The 13,307-nt window shown below is 36.0% G+C and overlaps 1 protein-coding gene across 1 annotated transcript in view; it reads right to left on the bottom strand.

Annotated features, from left to right (window-relative positions):
- CCDC191 (coiled-coil domain containing 191) overlaps nt 1-13,307 on the bottom strand; it is a 77,305-nt gene that overhangs the window by 57,979 nt on the left and 6,019 nt on the right. Inside the window, exons 3-6 of the mRNA XM_039843049.1 lie at nt 11,452-11,593; nt 7,081-7,218; nt 3,934-4,112; nt 1,919-2,142 (exon numbers count right to left, since the gene is read on the bottom strand). Of these exons, the coding sequence (XP_039698983.1) occupies nt 1,919-2,142; nt 3,934-4,112; nt 7,081-7,218; nt 11,452-11,593 (683 nt within the window). The remainder of the gene's footprint in view (nt 1-1,918; nt 2,143-3,933; nt 4,113-7,080; nt 7,219-11,451; nt 11,594-13,307) is intronic.

The raw sequence follows: 13,307 nt of genomic DNA on the forward strand, positions 1-13,307 counted from the left end.
TCTGTAATTAATAAACCTCTTAGAGAACATACTTTGAAACTATGTAATGAAGCAGATTTAGGATAGCTTACAAACGGGTTAAAAAGCCCTACCAACAATACAATTCCACTGAATCTTTCCAAACTCCTCTATGCCATAACATTATATTAGATGGTTAGAGGCAGATCATAGTGGGCATTTAAAGAAATACAGTTCTAATATCATGGATCTGATTTTTTAAAACAACATTAAAATAAGTATCTGCTGTGAAAGCATTATCTGTTCACTGTGAAAACTGGAGGTATAAAAGCCATCCTTATTTCCACTTAGAAAAAAACAATATATCAGTGCTATTTCACTGTACAACCATTGTGTGTTAATTTCTCCATTGTTTATTAATATCTATTATCATAAATAATATCATTTTAATTATCTCTGTGCACAAATCTTTGTCTGGATTTCTGATCATTTTCGTAGGGCAGTTTTCCTAGAACTGAAATTCCTAGGTCAAATGATAATAACATTTTTATAGCTCTTGTTGTTTATTGCCAAATTGCTTTCTGAAATATTTAAATCAGTTCATCCACCTAGAAGTATAGCACATTATCTGTGTCACTGTAACCATGGATAAGATTTTAACTTTTAAAAGAAATGACTGGACAGTGTACCTTTGTCAAGTGCCCACTGGAGCAGAGCTTTCTGTTACCATCAAATGTCACTTGCTTCACAATTAATTTTAGGTCAGCCTAGATTTTTCAGGGCTTAAGAGCAATCTGAAAAGCAAGGCTGACCTTAGCAAGAACTCACTAAAACATTGGCAATTGCTTTCTGAAAGAAATGGCGTGTCTGGAGGAGGCCTGGCACTTGAAAGTGTGAAGCACAAGTCCACTGCCGAGCTGTTTTAAAATAGGTAGAATAAGAGCAATCAAGAGCACAGGGGGAAGAGCTGTGTGGGCTGATGGGGGTGGAAGGAATTATCTAATAGGTCTCTCTGGCCTCTGAGTTTGAGTGTGCAGTCACTTCAGGCATGTTGTTCCAAGATGTTTGCAGCTCATGAATCAGTGTTGTTTCTCCAAATAAATACATTAGTTATTTATTTATGAAGCTCAATTTCTGCATGAGGATACATAATAGTACTATATCCTGTGGGAACTACTTTGTTTTTCTTCTTATGTCAGATACTTTTTCTTTATCAGTGGCAGCAGGGCAATGGTGACTCTCCCTATGATTATCGGAGGTAAGACACCCATGCGATTCACAATTGGACAAGGCACACTTAGCAAACAAGCATAAGGAAATATCTTAAACCTTAAAAATGTTCAGATAACCAAAGAGATGTGAACTAATATAATACCTATTAAAAGGCAAAATATATTGAAAATGATGATACACCTCAATGCTGAGAAGAGTCTGGTATACTGGCCCACTGCCAGCAAGAGCATAAATAACAACCCATTTGGAAAGCAATTCGGCAACGTTTCCAGAGTCATAAAAAGGTTTATACCCTTTAACTCAGTAATTACACTCCTAAAAATACAATTCAAAAGAATGAAAAAAGTCTGTGTTTAAGGATGTTCACTGTACTACTCGTGAAAAATCTGAAATAGTTGAAAGACTTAGCACTATAAGGAGGGGAGGTCATTAGATAAATTGTGGTATAGGAATTCAACAGAGTAATATACAGACCTCGGACTCCAGGCAACTACAACAAGCAGAGTAACAAATTAAATGTACTTTATAGTTGCAATTAAGTATGTAAAGGGACCAAGACCAGGAGGAAACATGGAAAAGTGAAAATAGTTAATTTGCTGAGATGGTGAAATTAGTGGCTGATGTCTGTTGTGGTTTGTCATTTTAATGTTAGTACATTTTACAAAACTAGAGTGCTTCCAAAATGACTACTAAAAAAACTCCACACTGCTCCTCACAGTTGGCTTACATTTTCCATGCTTCTTCCACGGTGCGCCTCCTCTCAATTATCTCCCTTCGCAGCTTTACCATCTCCCTCTGAATCTCCTCTTCCTCTTTCTTGGCCTCCATAGCCTTCCTTTTCTTCTCTTCTTGCACTAGATACCGAGCCTCTAAGAAGGCCGATTTTTTCAGGGTCTTTTCAATTCTCTGGCGCTCCAGCTCTTTCTCTCGTCTTAAGCGATTTTCTTTTACCTTAAAGAGAATACAAGTGTGAAATGCAGACTTTCACGTAGAAAGGGATTTGCAAAACCACAGAACACATTTTGAAGTTCAGAATATACCCAGTTTGAAACATTCTGTCCAGAACTCCACCGTTTATCAAAAGAATAGAGAGAATTCATTTATTTAATGGGTAAGGGCCCATACAAAATTTAAAAAAAAGTTAAGTAAGCTGATTCCCAAATCATCTGGGAATAATCTGCACCATGGAAAAGGTGAAAATGTAACAGATCAGCTGCCCAGTTCTAGATTCTTACTTAGTTATGATTTTCCACCCATAAGATTTTCCAAACTATACCTTACTACTGCTATGTATTTAGGCCTTGTCTGCATGCTAATTAGAATTTTAAAAAGAATAAGACTATTGTGGGAAGGCTATATTGTTAAGGACAGAACAGTGATTTACCAGATCGTCTCCGACTTACGATGGTTGGACTTAAATTCTCAACTTTATCATGGTGCAAAAGCAATACGCGTTCAGTAGAAATCATACTCTGAATTCTGAATTTTGATTTTTTCCTGGGTTAGCAATATGTGGTATGACACTCTCTTGTGATACTGGGCAGTGGCAGGGAGATGATTTTGCCCAGCTGTAGGCTAATGTAAGTGTCCTGAGCACGGTTAAGGTAGGCTAGGCTAAGCTATGATGTACAATAGGTTAGATATGTTAAATGCATTTTTGACTCACAATATTTTCACTTACAATGGGTATACTGGGACGTAACCCAATCCTAAGTCAAGAAGCATGTGTATTGCCTTAAGAAACATCACAACCCTTTATTCGTTTCTATCATTATTTAAATATATTAATGATTCTGGATCATATTTGGAAATCGAAATCATGAACTTCACAGATATTTCTGAATAAGCACTTTTTTTTTCAAATCTATCGATTTTTTTTGAATTAAGGAGTGGTCCTTGCCTTCTTGCTTCACTTAATTTTACCTTTATCTTACCCTCCAGTTATAAGACTTCTAGATAATAGCTAACTCTTATTGAACCTTCTCTTTTCCTTTTTATCACAAATCCAAATCAAGATATACTTCCACCTTAGTTTTTCTACTATCCTAAGTGCTGATTAGGCACACTTTACTGTTAAAAACAATCAGAAATTCAGTGTTATAAAAAGACAGAACACATGTATAGACATTAATTCTAGTTCAGTCTTAGACGTGGCAAAGACTTAGTCATTCTGATTTCCTGAAGCTCCTCTACAAAGTGTTGAGATGCACCTTTTCCCTATAACCTACTATTCTCTTTGAAGAAAAGAAAGTTTTCATATGCCTTTCTAATTCAAAACAGCTGAACTAGATTTAATTCAGATCTGTCCTCCCTTTCAACTTATAATCACAAAATGAGTGAATTTTTCAGTTGTCTAGTAAAGAGTTATCATTATAACATTTACCAGAATATTCATGATATTAATATATTGATATCACAATTCAAAAGTCAAATTCAAGCAAAACCCAATCTACATATTAATAATAGGAAGTACCACATCCAAACTAATAAAGTTTAGCTCATCTCTCTATTGGTCAAATTCAATTATTCCAGTTTTTTTGGCTTTCTTAAATTGTTTCCTATCCTTAGTTTATGAGCATTATTTTTCTCTGAAGTTCTTATATTTTATTTTTATTCTTTCTAACCAAACCACAGATGGCACCCTTTTTCATAATAAAGTCTCACTCTTTATTTAAGCTTATTAAATGCGTTACACAAAGACTGCTTCCTGTTATCCATTTTAATTTTGTTTTTCCCTCCCACCTGCTTATGTCTCATCTCCATGGTAAGACGAGGATCCTTCTGCTGCTTCTCGTCTTGGTTTCCATTCATTCCAAGATCTTCCAACATCCCAGAATCCACCACATCTTTATGGAGCAGATGGTCTATAAATTTTTGAACGGTGGTACTTTCTTCTTCTTCCTCCAAATAACCACATAAATCTGGGGGATATAGAACAAAAAAGGGAAATTTTTAAAAATTTTAATTTTTAATATAATTTCCATATTTATATAAATAATCCTGGTGCAATAAAAATAGTTGTGAGTATTCAATAAATAGGAACTAATAATGCCAATTGGATGAGTATAGCCCTCAGCAATACCTTCAACTAAGAGGGGAGAATACCTCTACTCATGAAGAACTGCCCTCACTCCAGTCACTGAAGACTCCCTTGCTGCTAAATTTAAAAGATCACTTCAATCTAAACATCTTTGAAACTTTATTGCTTTTTCTAAAAAAAAAAAAAAAAAAAAAGGCTTAACTGCAGTATAATTAACAAATAAACTGTAAATACCTAAAAGTTTATAGTAAGTTTTGACATATACATATACTAGTAAAACCATCACTATAAGCAAGATAATGAACATGTCTGTCAGCCCCAAAAGGGTCCTTATGCTGATCTGTAATCTCTCTCTTTCACTCTTCCCATGCTCTCTGCCCTATCCCAAACAACCACAGACCTGTTCTCTATCACTATAGTTTAGGTTGCATTTTCTAGAATTTTGTACCAATTAAATTATATATTATGTACATTCTTGGGGGGGGCATCAAGCTTCTTTTACTTAGCATAATTATTTTGAGATTCATCCATGTTGGTGTATCAATAGTTTACCCCTCTTTATTGTTGAGTAGTATTACATGTATGGCTGTAGCACAATTTATTCATTAATTCATCTGTGGATAAACACTTGGGTTGTTTCCAGATTTTGGCTATTACAAATAAAGTTGTTAAGAACATTCATGCACAAGTCTTTGTATGAATGCTTTCTTTTCTCTTGGGGAAAATGCCTAGGAATGGAATGGTTAGATCCTATGATAAGTATATATTTAACTTTTTAAGAAACTGCCAAATCGTTTTCTAAAGTGGCTATATGATTTTACATTCTCACCAGCAGTGCAGGAGTGTTCAGCTCCTCCACATCCTCAGCAATGCTTGGTATGGTCAGTCTTTTAATTTAAACCATTTTAAAAGATCTGTAAGTCATTTCTTAATGACTAATGATATTGACCACCTACCTTGTTGTTTTGTTTAGTCTATCGTGTAGTTCTACACATTATTGAAAATGGGGTACTGAAGTCTCCAACTGTTATTGTCGAATTATCTATTTCTCCTTTGATTTTGTCAGTTTTCATTTACATAATTTGGGACTCTTCTGTTAGGTGTACATATTTTTATACTTATGTTTTCTTGATAGATTAACCCTTTTATCTTTATATAGTGCCCTTCTTTGTCTCTAGTACCAATTTTTTATCTTATAGTCTATTTTTTTTTGATATTAGTAAACTGTTCTTGCTCTCTTTTGGTTCCTGTTTGCAAGATATATCTTTTTCTATCCTTTTACTTTCAACATATTTATATCTTTGAATTTAAGTTGTGTTTCTTGTAGACACCATATAGTTAGGTCACATTTTTAAATTCATTCTGCCAATCTCTGTCTTTTGATTGGAGTATTTAATCTATTTACATCTAACGTAAATCCTGTGATAAGGTAAGATTTACATTTGTAATTTTGGTATTTGTTTTCTATATGTCTTAAGTAAATGCCCCTTGTCAGGTTGAGGAATTTATCTTCTACTACTAGTTTGCTCAGAAGTTTTAATCAGGAAAGGATGTTAGATTCTGTCAAGTACTTTTTCTATGTCTATTGAGATAATCACGTTAATTAATATTTTTGGTAAGCAACCTTTTTAATGGCTACATAATAATTCTGTTTAATGTTTTGATAAAAAAAATTCTATAAGTAGATGATGACTGAAGGCTGGTGTAATACTGGGTGGTAAAAGACAGCTTAAGTAAAAAGAAAGTAATAGTTTCACTATATTTTGTATATGCTTCAGAATAAATATGAAGTACCAAAATATCTCACTTTAATAATGACATAATAAACTAAAAAATATCCAGAAGGTAGCAACCAGGATAAGATCTAGAAATAATGTGATAATAAAGAACTGTTGAGAGTACTGGTATTATTTAATCTAAGAACACTGAAATAAATATATGAAGGATCAGACTATAACTCCCCCCAAAAATAAAGACGATCTTTGAGAGAGTGAACATGATATTATTTTCTGCGGCACCAAAAGGTAAAAGTTACTGAGGACAAAATCCTAATTTTCCTAAGAGAGACTGCCATGTAGAGCCTCACAACAGTTGAACGGGCTCCCCCAAAGTGGAGTCTCTCTATCCTGGGAGGTGTTAAGGCAGAGATTATATCACTCCATGTCAGGAATATTGTAGAAGGATCTCTATCTGAGGGGATGAACAAGGTATATCAGACCAGGTGATCTTGAAGGATTCCTCTAACTTTAAGAGCTCGTGATTTTATGATTCCTGAGTGAGAGATTTTATAGGGTTTTAACAAGGGGAATGCTGCCAGGTGAGTTCACCAAGGGTGCCTGAATAATACCTGAGGAGCTGCCACCACTATCACCATGCCTACCCTTAACGTTCAGGAAAAAGGTATCTCAGACTTTTTGGCTACATCCAAGGAACCATCACAAATGAGCTATTTAACTTGTCTGACATTAGCTCTGTGTATAAGTAATAATTTTCCTTATAAAGATATATGAAGCATTTTGTAAATATAAAATGATATACGAGTATTTAAATGTAGTCTCCAAAGTGAATAGTTAGCTAACAATACATAGGAAGAAGCACTCTTAAACAGCATTATTTACTATTATAATAAGAATTATAATTAATAAGATATTTTAATTTAAAAACATTATGAATTTACTGAGTATACAGATAAGTAATTTAAATTGAATAACGAAAAATTAAAGCCAATTATAAAACTAAGCAAAACACAAAAACGTCAAAAATATCATTTACTATTCAAAACAGTTGAAAAGACTTCTTAGACACATTCATTGGATATTAACGCTTAGAACAATCAGATCAGTTCTTACCATCAAACTTGTCATATTTCAAATGACTTTTGGCTTCTGACACAGGAGGGATACTTGATACAGGGTTTTCAGCTTCCCCATCACTTGCTAGTTCTTGCTTAAGTTTGGTGTCCAACCAGTCATTAACCAGCTCCTGAGCTAGTAATGAAACAAAAACATCTTTTTAATATTTCAATTACTTCAGAGACCTTTCTTCTTTAACTGTTTTCATTCATTCGATAAATATTAATTGAGAACCCATCATGTGTCATGTACTGTTCTAGATGATAGAAATATAACAGTGAATGAAACAGGATAAAGAAAACCTACCACCACGAAGCATACATTTTAGTTGGGGAAGAGAGATAATAAAGAAATTAGTCAGAAAAACAGAGCAGGAGAAAGACTAATGGTATAAGAAATAGAACATAGGCGTTGATAGTTTTAAACTGGGTGGTCAAAGGAGGCCTCACTGAGAACTTTGAGCAAAGAAGGGAAGGAAGTGAAGGAGACAGCCATATGGCTATGTAAGTGAATATTATTCTATGCAGAGGAAAAGCAAGCACAAAAGCCCTAAGGTAGGAGAGTATCTGGTATGTTGGAGAAATAGTGAAGAGGCTGTGGGGCTAAAGAGGAATAAAGGGGACTGGGAGGAACACTAGGAGATAAGGTGGAAGAGATAATATGGGGAGCAGTGGTTCTAGATTAGGGCAATCTCATGCTCCAGCAGACGTTTGGTAATGTCTGAAGCCATTTTTGGTTGTCACAACTTGGAGAGGTGATACTGGCATCTAGAGCGTAGAGGCCAAGGATGCTGTTAAACATCCTATAATATACAAGGCAGCATCCACAACAAAAATTATCTGGCCCAAAAAATATCAGTAGTGCTGAGATTGAAAACCCTTTCTTTAAAATCCTGACACGATTCTAGTACTTTGGTTTTTACTCTGAATGCAGTGGAAGGCCACAGGAGGTTGTGAACAAAGAGGTGACTTATATTTTAAGAGGATCATTCTGACTACTATGATCAAATAGACTACAGAGGGACAACCACAGAAGTAGAGCACAGCAATTGAGAGACAAATGCAATAATCTAGGAGAAACATGATGGTGGCCTCGACCTGGAGTGGAGGAATTAAAAATGGTCATATTCTAGAAAATAATGTTTTGAGGTAAAGTTGACATGATTTGCTGATGGACTGGATGTCAGAGACAGATTCTATAGGCTTTTGGCCTAAGTAGCAGCTGCAAGGATGAATATACCACTTTCTGAGCCAGGAAAGGCCAAGGGAACAGTAGGTCTGGAGGGAAGATAAGTTCACTTTTAGACTTGTTAGGTGTGAGATGCTTATAAGACATCCAAATAGGGATGTCAAATAGATATTGGCTATACCACTGTATTTCAGGGGAGAGGTCCAAGCTGAAGAAATAAATGTGAGTGTTGTTAGCACACAGGTGGTACTTAAAGCCACAGAAGTAGATGAGCTTGTCAAAAGTGGACAGAGACAGGTTGAAGGATGAAGCCCTGAGGAACACCAGTTATTTAGAGGCTGAAGAGATAAGGTAGAACCAGCAGGCAGACAAGGAGGGAGAGTCACTGAGGTAGGAGAAAAAAACTAAGAGTATGATATTCTGGAAGCCAACTTCCATTTGGATTTTTCTTAGTGATATCCAGAAAATCTTCTTAAATACATAGGTGAGAAAATGTCTACTTTAGCATTATCTTTGTCATTATTATCATTATCAAACAGCTCTTATGAGTAGGCATGGGGGTTTCAAAGGAGATAAATATCTATTTCAGCATTATCTTCATCATTGTTATTATTGTTATCATATAGCTCTAAAGGAATGGAGTGTTTTTATATATTAAATGATACTAAAAGGCATTAGATAGGAATGCATGATATGTAAAATAAGAAAAAGCGAACCAAGGCAGTAGAAAGGAAGTGTAAAAAGTATACTAGAACAAACATTATCAGCTTTCAGAGAAAGATAGAAAAAGGGAGCAGATACTTATTGAGTAACCCTATGCATGACAATTCCGATATTTATGTGTATAATAACTTACATATAGAATAATTCATATACTAAACATTCATTGGTAAATAGGAGTTTATAGTGGTCTCCCCTTATCCACAGGGGAAATATTCCAAGACCCCCAGTGGCTGCCTGAAACTACAGATAGTATCACTGTATACGTACTGTTTTTTCTATGCATACATACCGACGAAAAAGTTTAATTTATAAATTAGGTTATAACTAATAATAAAATAGAACAATTATGACAACATACTGTAATAAAAGTTATGTGAATGCAGTCTCTCTCTCAAAATACCTTACTGTTCTACACTCACCTTTTCACTTAAAGGGAGCACCTTAGCGCTTCTCTGTGGTATATCCAAATTGCCAGCGTCACTACTCTTGCCCCTTCAGGCCATTATTAAGTAAAATAAAGGTTACTTGTACACAAGCGCAGTGATACTACAACAGTCTATTTCATAATCAAGAGAGCTACTAAGTGACTAATGGCGTGGGTAGCAAATATAGCGTGGATACGTTGGGCAAAGGGATGATTCAAGTCTTGGGTGGGACAAAGTAGACAGAATTTTCATCATGCTACTCAGAATGGTATGCAACTTAAAATTTATGAACTATTTCTGGAATTTTCCATTTAATATTTTCAGACTGTGGCTGACCACAGGTAACTGGAACCATGGTAAGTGAAACCAAGGGTAAGGGAGAATACTGTAATCTGAAGTGTTCCAAAAGAAAAAAGAATAAGAACTTCCCTTGGAGTGTTCAACTACAAGAACTCATGTTGGATTAGAGGAGGGGAATACAAGGCTACCTGAAAGCAGAATTTCTCAAAAGATGCTGCCCAGAACACTAATTCTTGTAAAATATTAATAGATGATTGATGAGAGAAAAGAAACCTTTGAAAACCATGTTCTATCCATACACCAGTACTTCCTAATATGGATTGCTAGTTTCTCAGGATATAAATAGGTATTTCAGGATAAAAAGAATTTTGTAGAAGTTTGGGAAATGGAGTAACTAAAATTTTTTTAAACTGCAGGAGTTCTCAGAAACCTTAATAGGCTAAAATATACTGTGTATTCCTACTGGTGAAACGGGAAATAGGATGGGCAAGACATAACTCGCCAATTTCCGAATCAATCTCCTTTCTCCTCCTCCAGTACTACCAACCACCCAAGAACAAGCACCATTGCTGCTCACCCAGACCATTGCACTAGCCTCCCACTTGTCTCCCTTTTCCCTCTTTTTCTCCCCTCTAATCCTTTTTTCATACATTTAAAAACTTGTCCTATTACACCTCTGCTTAAAACCCTTCAGTGATGTCTCATAATACTCAAAATAAAATCTAAATTCTTTTAGATTTAAAAAAATCTAAATTCTGCTCACTCACTCCTGAAAGCTCATCTCCATTGAGAAAATCCAACCACACCAGGTCTCCCTTCAGTTCTCCAAGCACACTAAGTTTGTCTGTGCTTTAGCTCTTGACGCCACCTTCCTCACAACCTGGGATGCTCTTCTTCCATCACTACTCACCTGGGCCCTTCTTGTTATTCAGGTCTAAACTCGAAAGACCTGTCACTATCTGGTGATTTGTTTTTAATTTTCTTTGTCCCCACACTGGAATGTATACGTGACAAAAGCAAGGAATTTGTTTGCCTGCCTTGTTCATAAACTGTTCCTCCAGTGCCTGAAATGGTTCCTGGCACTGAATAATACTTAAATACATATGTGTTGAATGAAAGAAGAAATAAACTGAATAACTGGAGACATAAACAATCCAGATGGAAGTTGGCATCTAGGACATGGCACTCTAACTGTCCTCCTACTTCAGTGGCCTCCCCTTCCCAGTCTTCACAGCTTCTTTCCACTCTCTTCATCCATAAACAGTGGAGTTCCTCAGGGCATTGGTAACTAAAATACTAAATTCCAGAGCAGTAAAAGCTTTGGGGAGGCAGGGAGTTTAGATCAGTTTTAGAGTCTCTTTATAAAGAACAAAGTTGATGTATAAACTAGTTGTCAAATTCTGTATGATACTAGAGCAAATTAACAGGCTCTGTGCTACAGGACTAATACCTTACAACACTCATCAGTCACTGTTTATATCACATGGCCTCTGGATGTGGATCTGTTTCAGAAGAAAAAATGGACCTTAAATATAGCCTTACTTGTAAAACTGGAGTTAATTTCAGAGTAAATTAGCTTTGGGGCAGTAAAAATAAACAATAATTACGATCAAGATTAAGAAAAATCTTCATTCCGTACTTTGAATGCATTATGGGCTATGCTTTAATAAGCTGTACTCCAAAGTACTGTTAACATCGCAGCAAAAAAAAAAAAAGAAAAGTATTTTCTCACCTTCTGCATAGACTTCATTGTGATCCTCTATTTGCTCAGATGTTTCCAAATCTATGATCTGGTCCCAAAGCCTTCTGGAGAAATCAGTGTTTCCAGCAGAAAATGCTTTTGAAACTGCAAATTCTGGGGCTTCCTCTATCCTCTTTAACAGGAAAAAATCCGTTAAGATGGCAACAACTTTGTTTAGTGTCAGAAAATTTCTCTTGAACTCAAGAATCTGATTTTCTACCAACTACTAAGATACCTTCATCTTTCCATTTTCAAAGGAACTCTGAGGCTTGAACATCGATTCAACATAATTTCATTCCTTAAACATGAAATTAATTGCAGTGTTTTACAAGTTTTAATAGGTATTCACAATGTTTATATTAAAACAAAAGGTTCTTTAAGGTTTAGGTAAATTTTGTTTAGAGCATTAGTTACGGAATTTTGACACCTGAGTATTTTATTTTAAATAAAAAATACAATATTTTATTAGTTTACATGCTACTAGGACTTGCATATGAATGTGAACCAGAGGCAGAGTAGAGATATTTCCACAAATTACTACCCTGAAAGGAAACTTCCATCATATAGGCAAACTACAGGTTCAATAAAATTGAGATAAACAGTCACTGAACTGTAGTCTTCAGAGTATTTTAACTCCACAGTAAGAATCTAGTAAAAACATGGCCAAATTCATGGGACTGGGGAAGGAACTGGTGGAGGTGGACAAATTTTCTTGGCATTTTGGCTTACCTGCACAACATAAAAGAACTTATTTTACAATTAAACTGCTGACTTCTCCCTCCCCATAAACCTGCTTTCCGCCAGGCCTGCTGTGTTCTCAGTCTTCCAACTAGGGGAGTGACAACTCCATTCTTTCAGTTCCTCAGGACAAAAACCTTGGAGTTCTTCTTGAATCTGTTCTCTCTTATCCCACATACAATATGTCGGAAAAATCTGTTGACTCTATTTTCAAAATATAGCCGGGATCTGACCCCTTCTTGTCACCTCTACTGCTGTTACCCTGGTCCGAGGTATCACAATGTCCTGACAGGTTTTTATACTAACCTCCCACCACAGCAGCCAGAGAGACCCCTTTAAAACGAAACACATAATATCAAATAACTCCACTCAAAACCCTTCAATAGCTCTCTATTTCATTCAACTCAGAATAAAAGTCCAGGTCTTTATAATGTGCTTTAAGGCCCTGCATCATCGAGCCCTTTGTGAGTTCTCCAACCTCCTCCTCTGTTGCTCTTCTCTTGCTCCCTCGACTTCAGTCACACTGACCTCCTTGTTCATTCCTCCTCTAATATGCCAAGCATGTTCCCACCTCAGGGTGTGTGCACTTACTCCCTGCTGCTGACTGCTCTCCCCCAGATATCTGTATTACTCTTTCCCTTACCCTCAGTCCCAAATTTTTACTCAAATGTCACCTTCATAGTAAGGCCTTCTCTGACTACCCTATATGAAACTGTAACCACCCTCCTCCTGGCTCTCCCTACTCCCCTGCTCTGTTTTGACTTTCTCTACAGCATTTATGGCCTTATATATATTTTATCATTTATTATCTCCCCCAAGTAGAATATAAACAGGAATTTTTGTCTTCTGCATGCATGAAACCCCTAGCACCTAAACAGTGCTTGGCACATAATAGATTCTCACAAATGTGTGTTTAAAAAAAGTGAATGAAATACTTTTTAAAAGCTGCACTTTTCCATAGTTTACATTATCAGAATATTCCCTTCAGGTGATAGGAGCCCACCCCTTGCAGGATGAACTGGCAATCGGCTTGCTTCATAAGATGGCATTTGTTGCCTTAAATACCAGGAATTATTTCTCCTAACAGAGACAGGAGGAGGAATACTGAT

Source organism: Pteropus medius, unplaced genomic scaffold (assembly GCF_902729225.1).
Source record: "Pteropus medius unplaced genomic scaffold, Ma_sr-lr_union100, whole genome shotgun sequence".
Taxonomy (NCBI): domain Eukaryota; kingdom Metazoa; phylum Chordata; class Mammalia; order Chiroptera; family Pteropodidae; genus Pteropus; species Pteropus medius.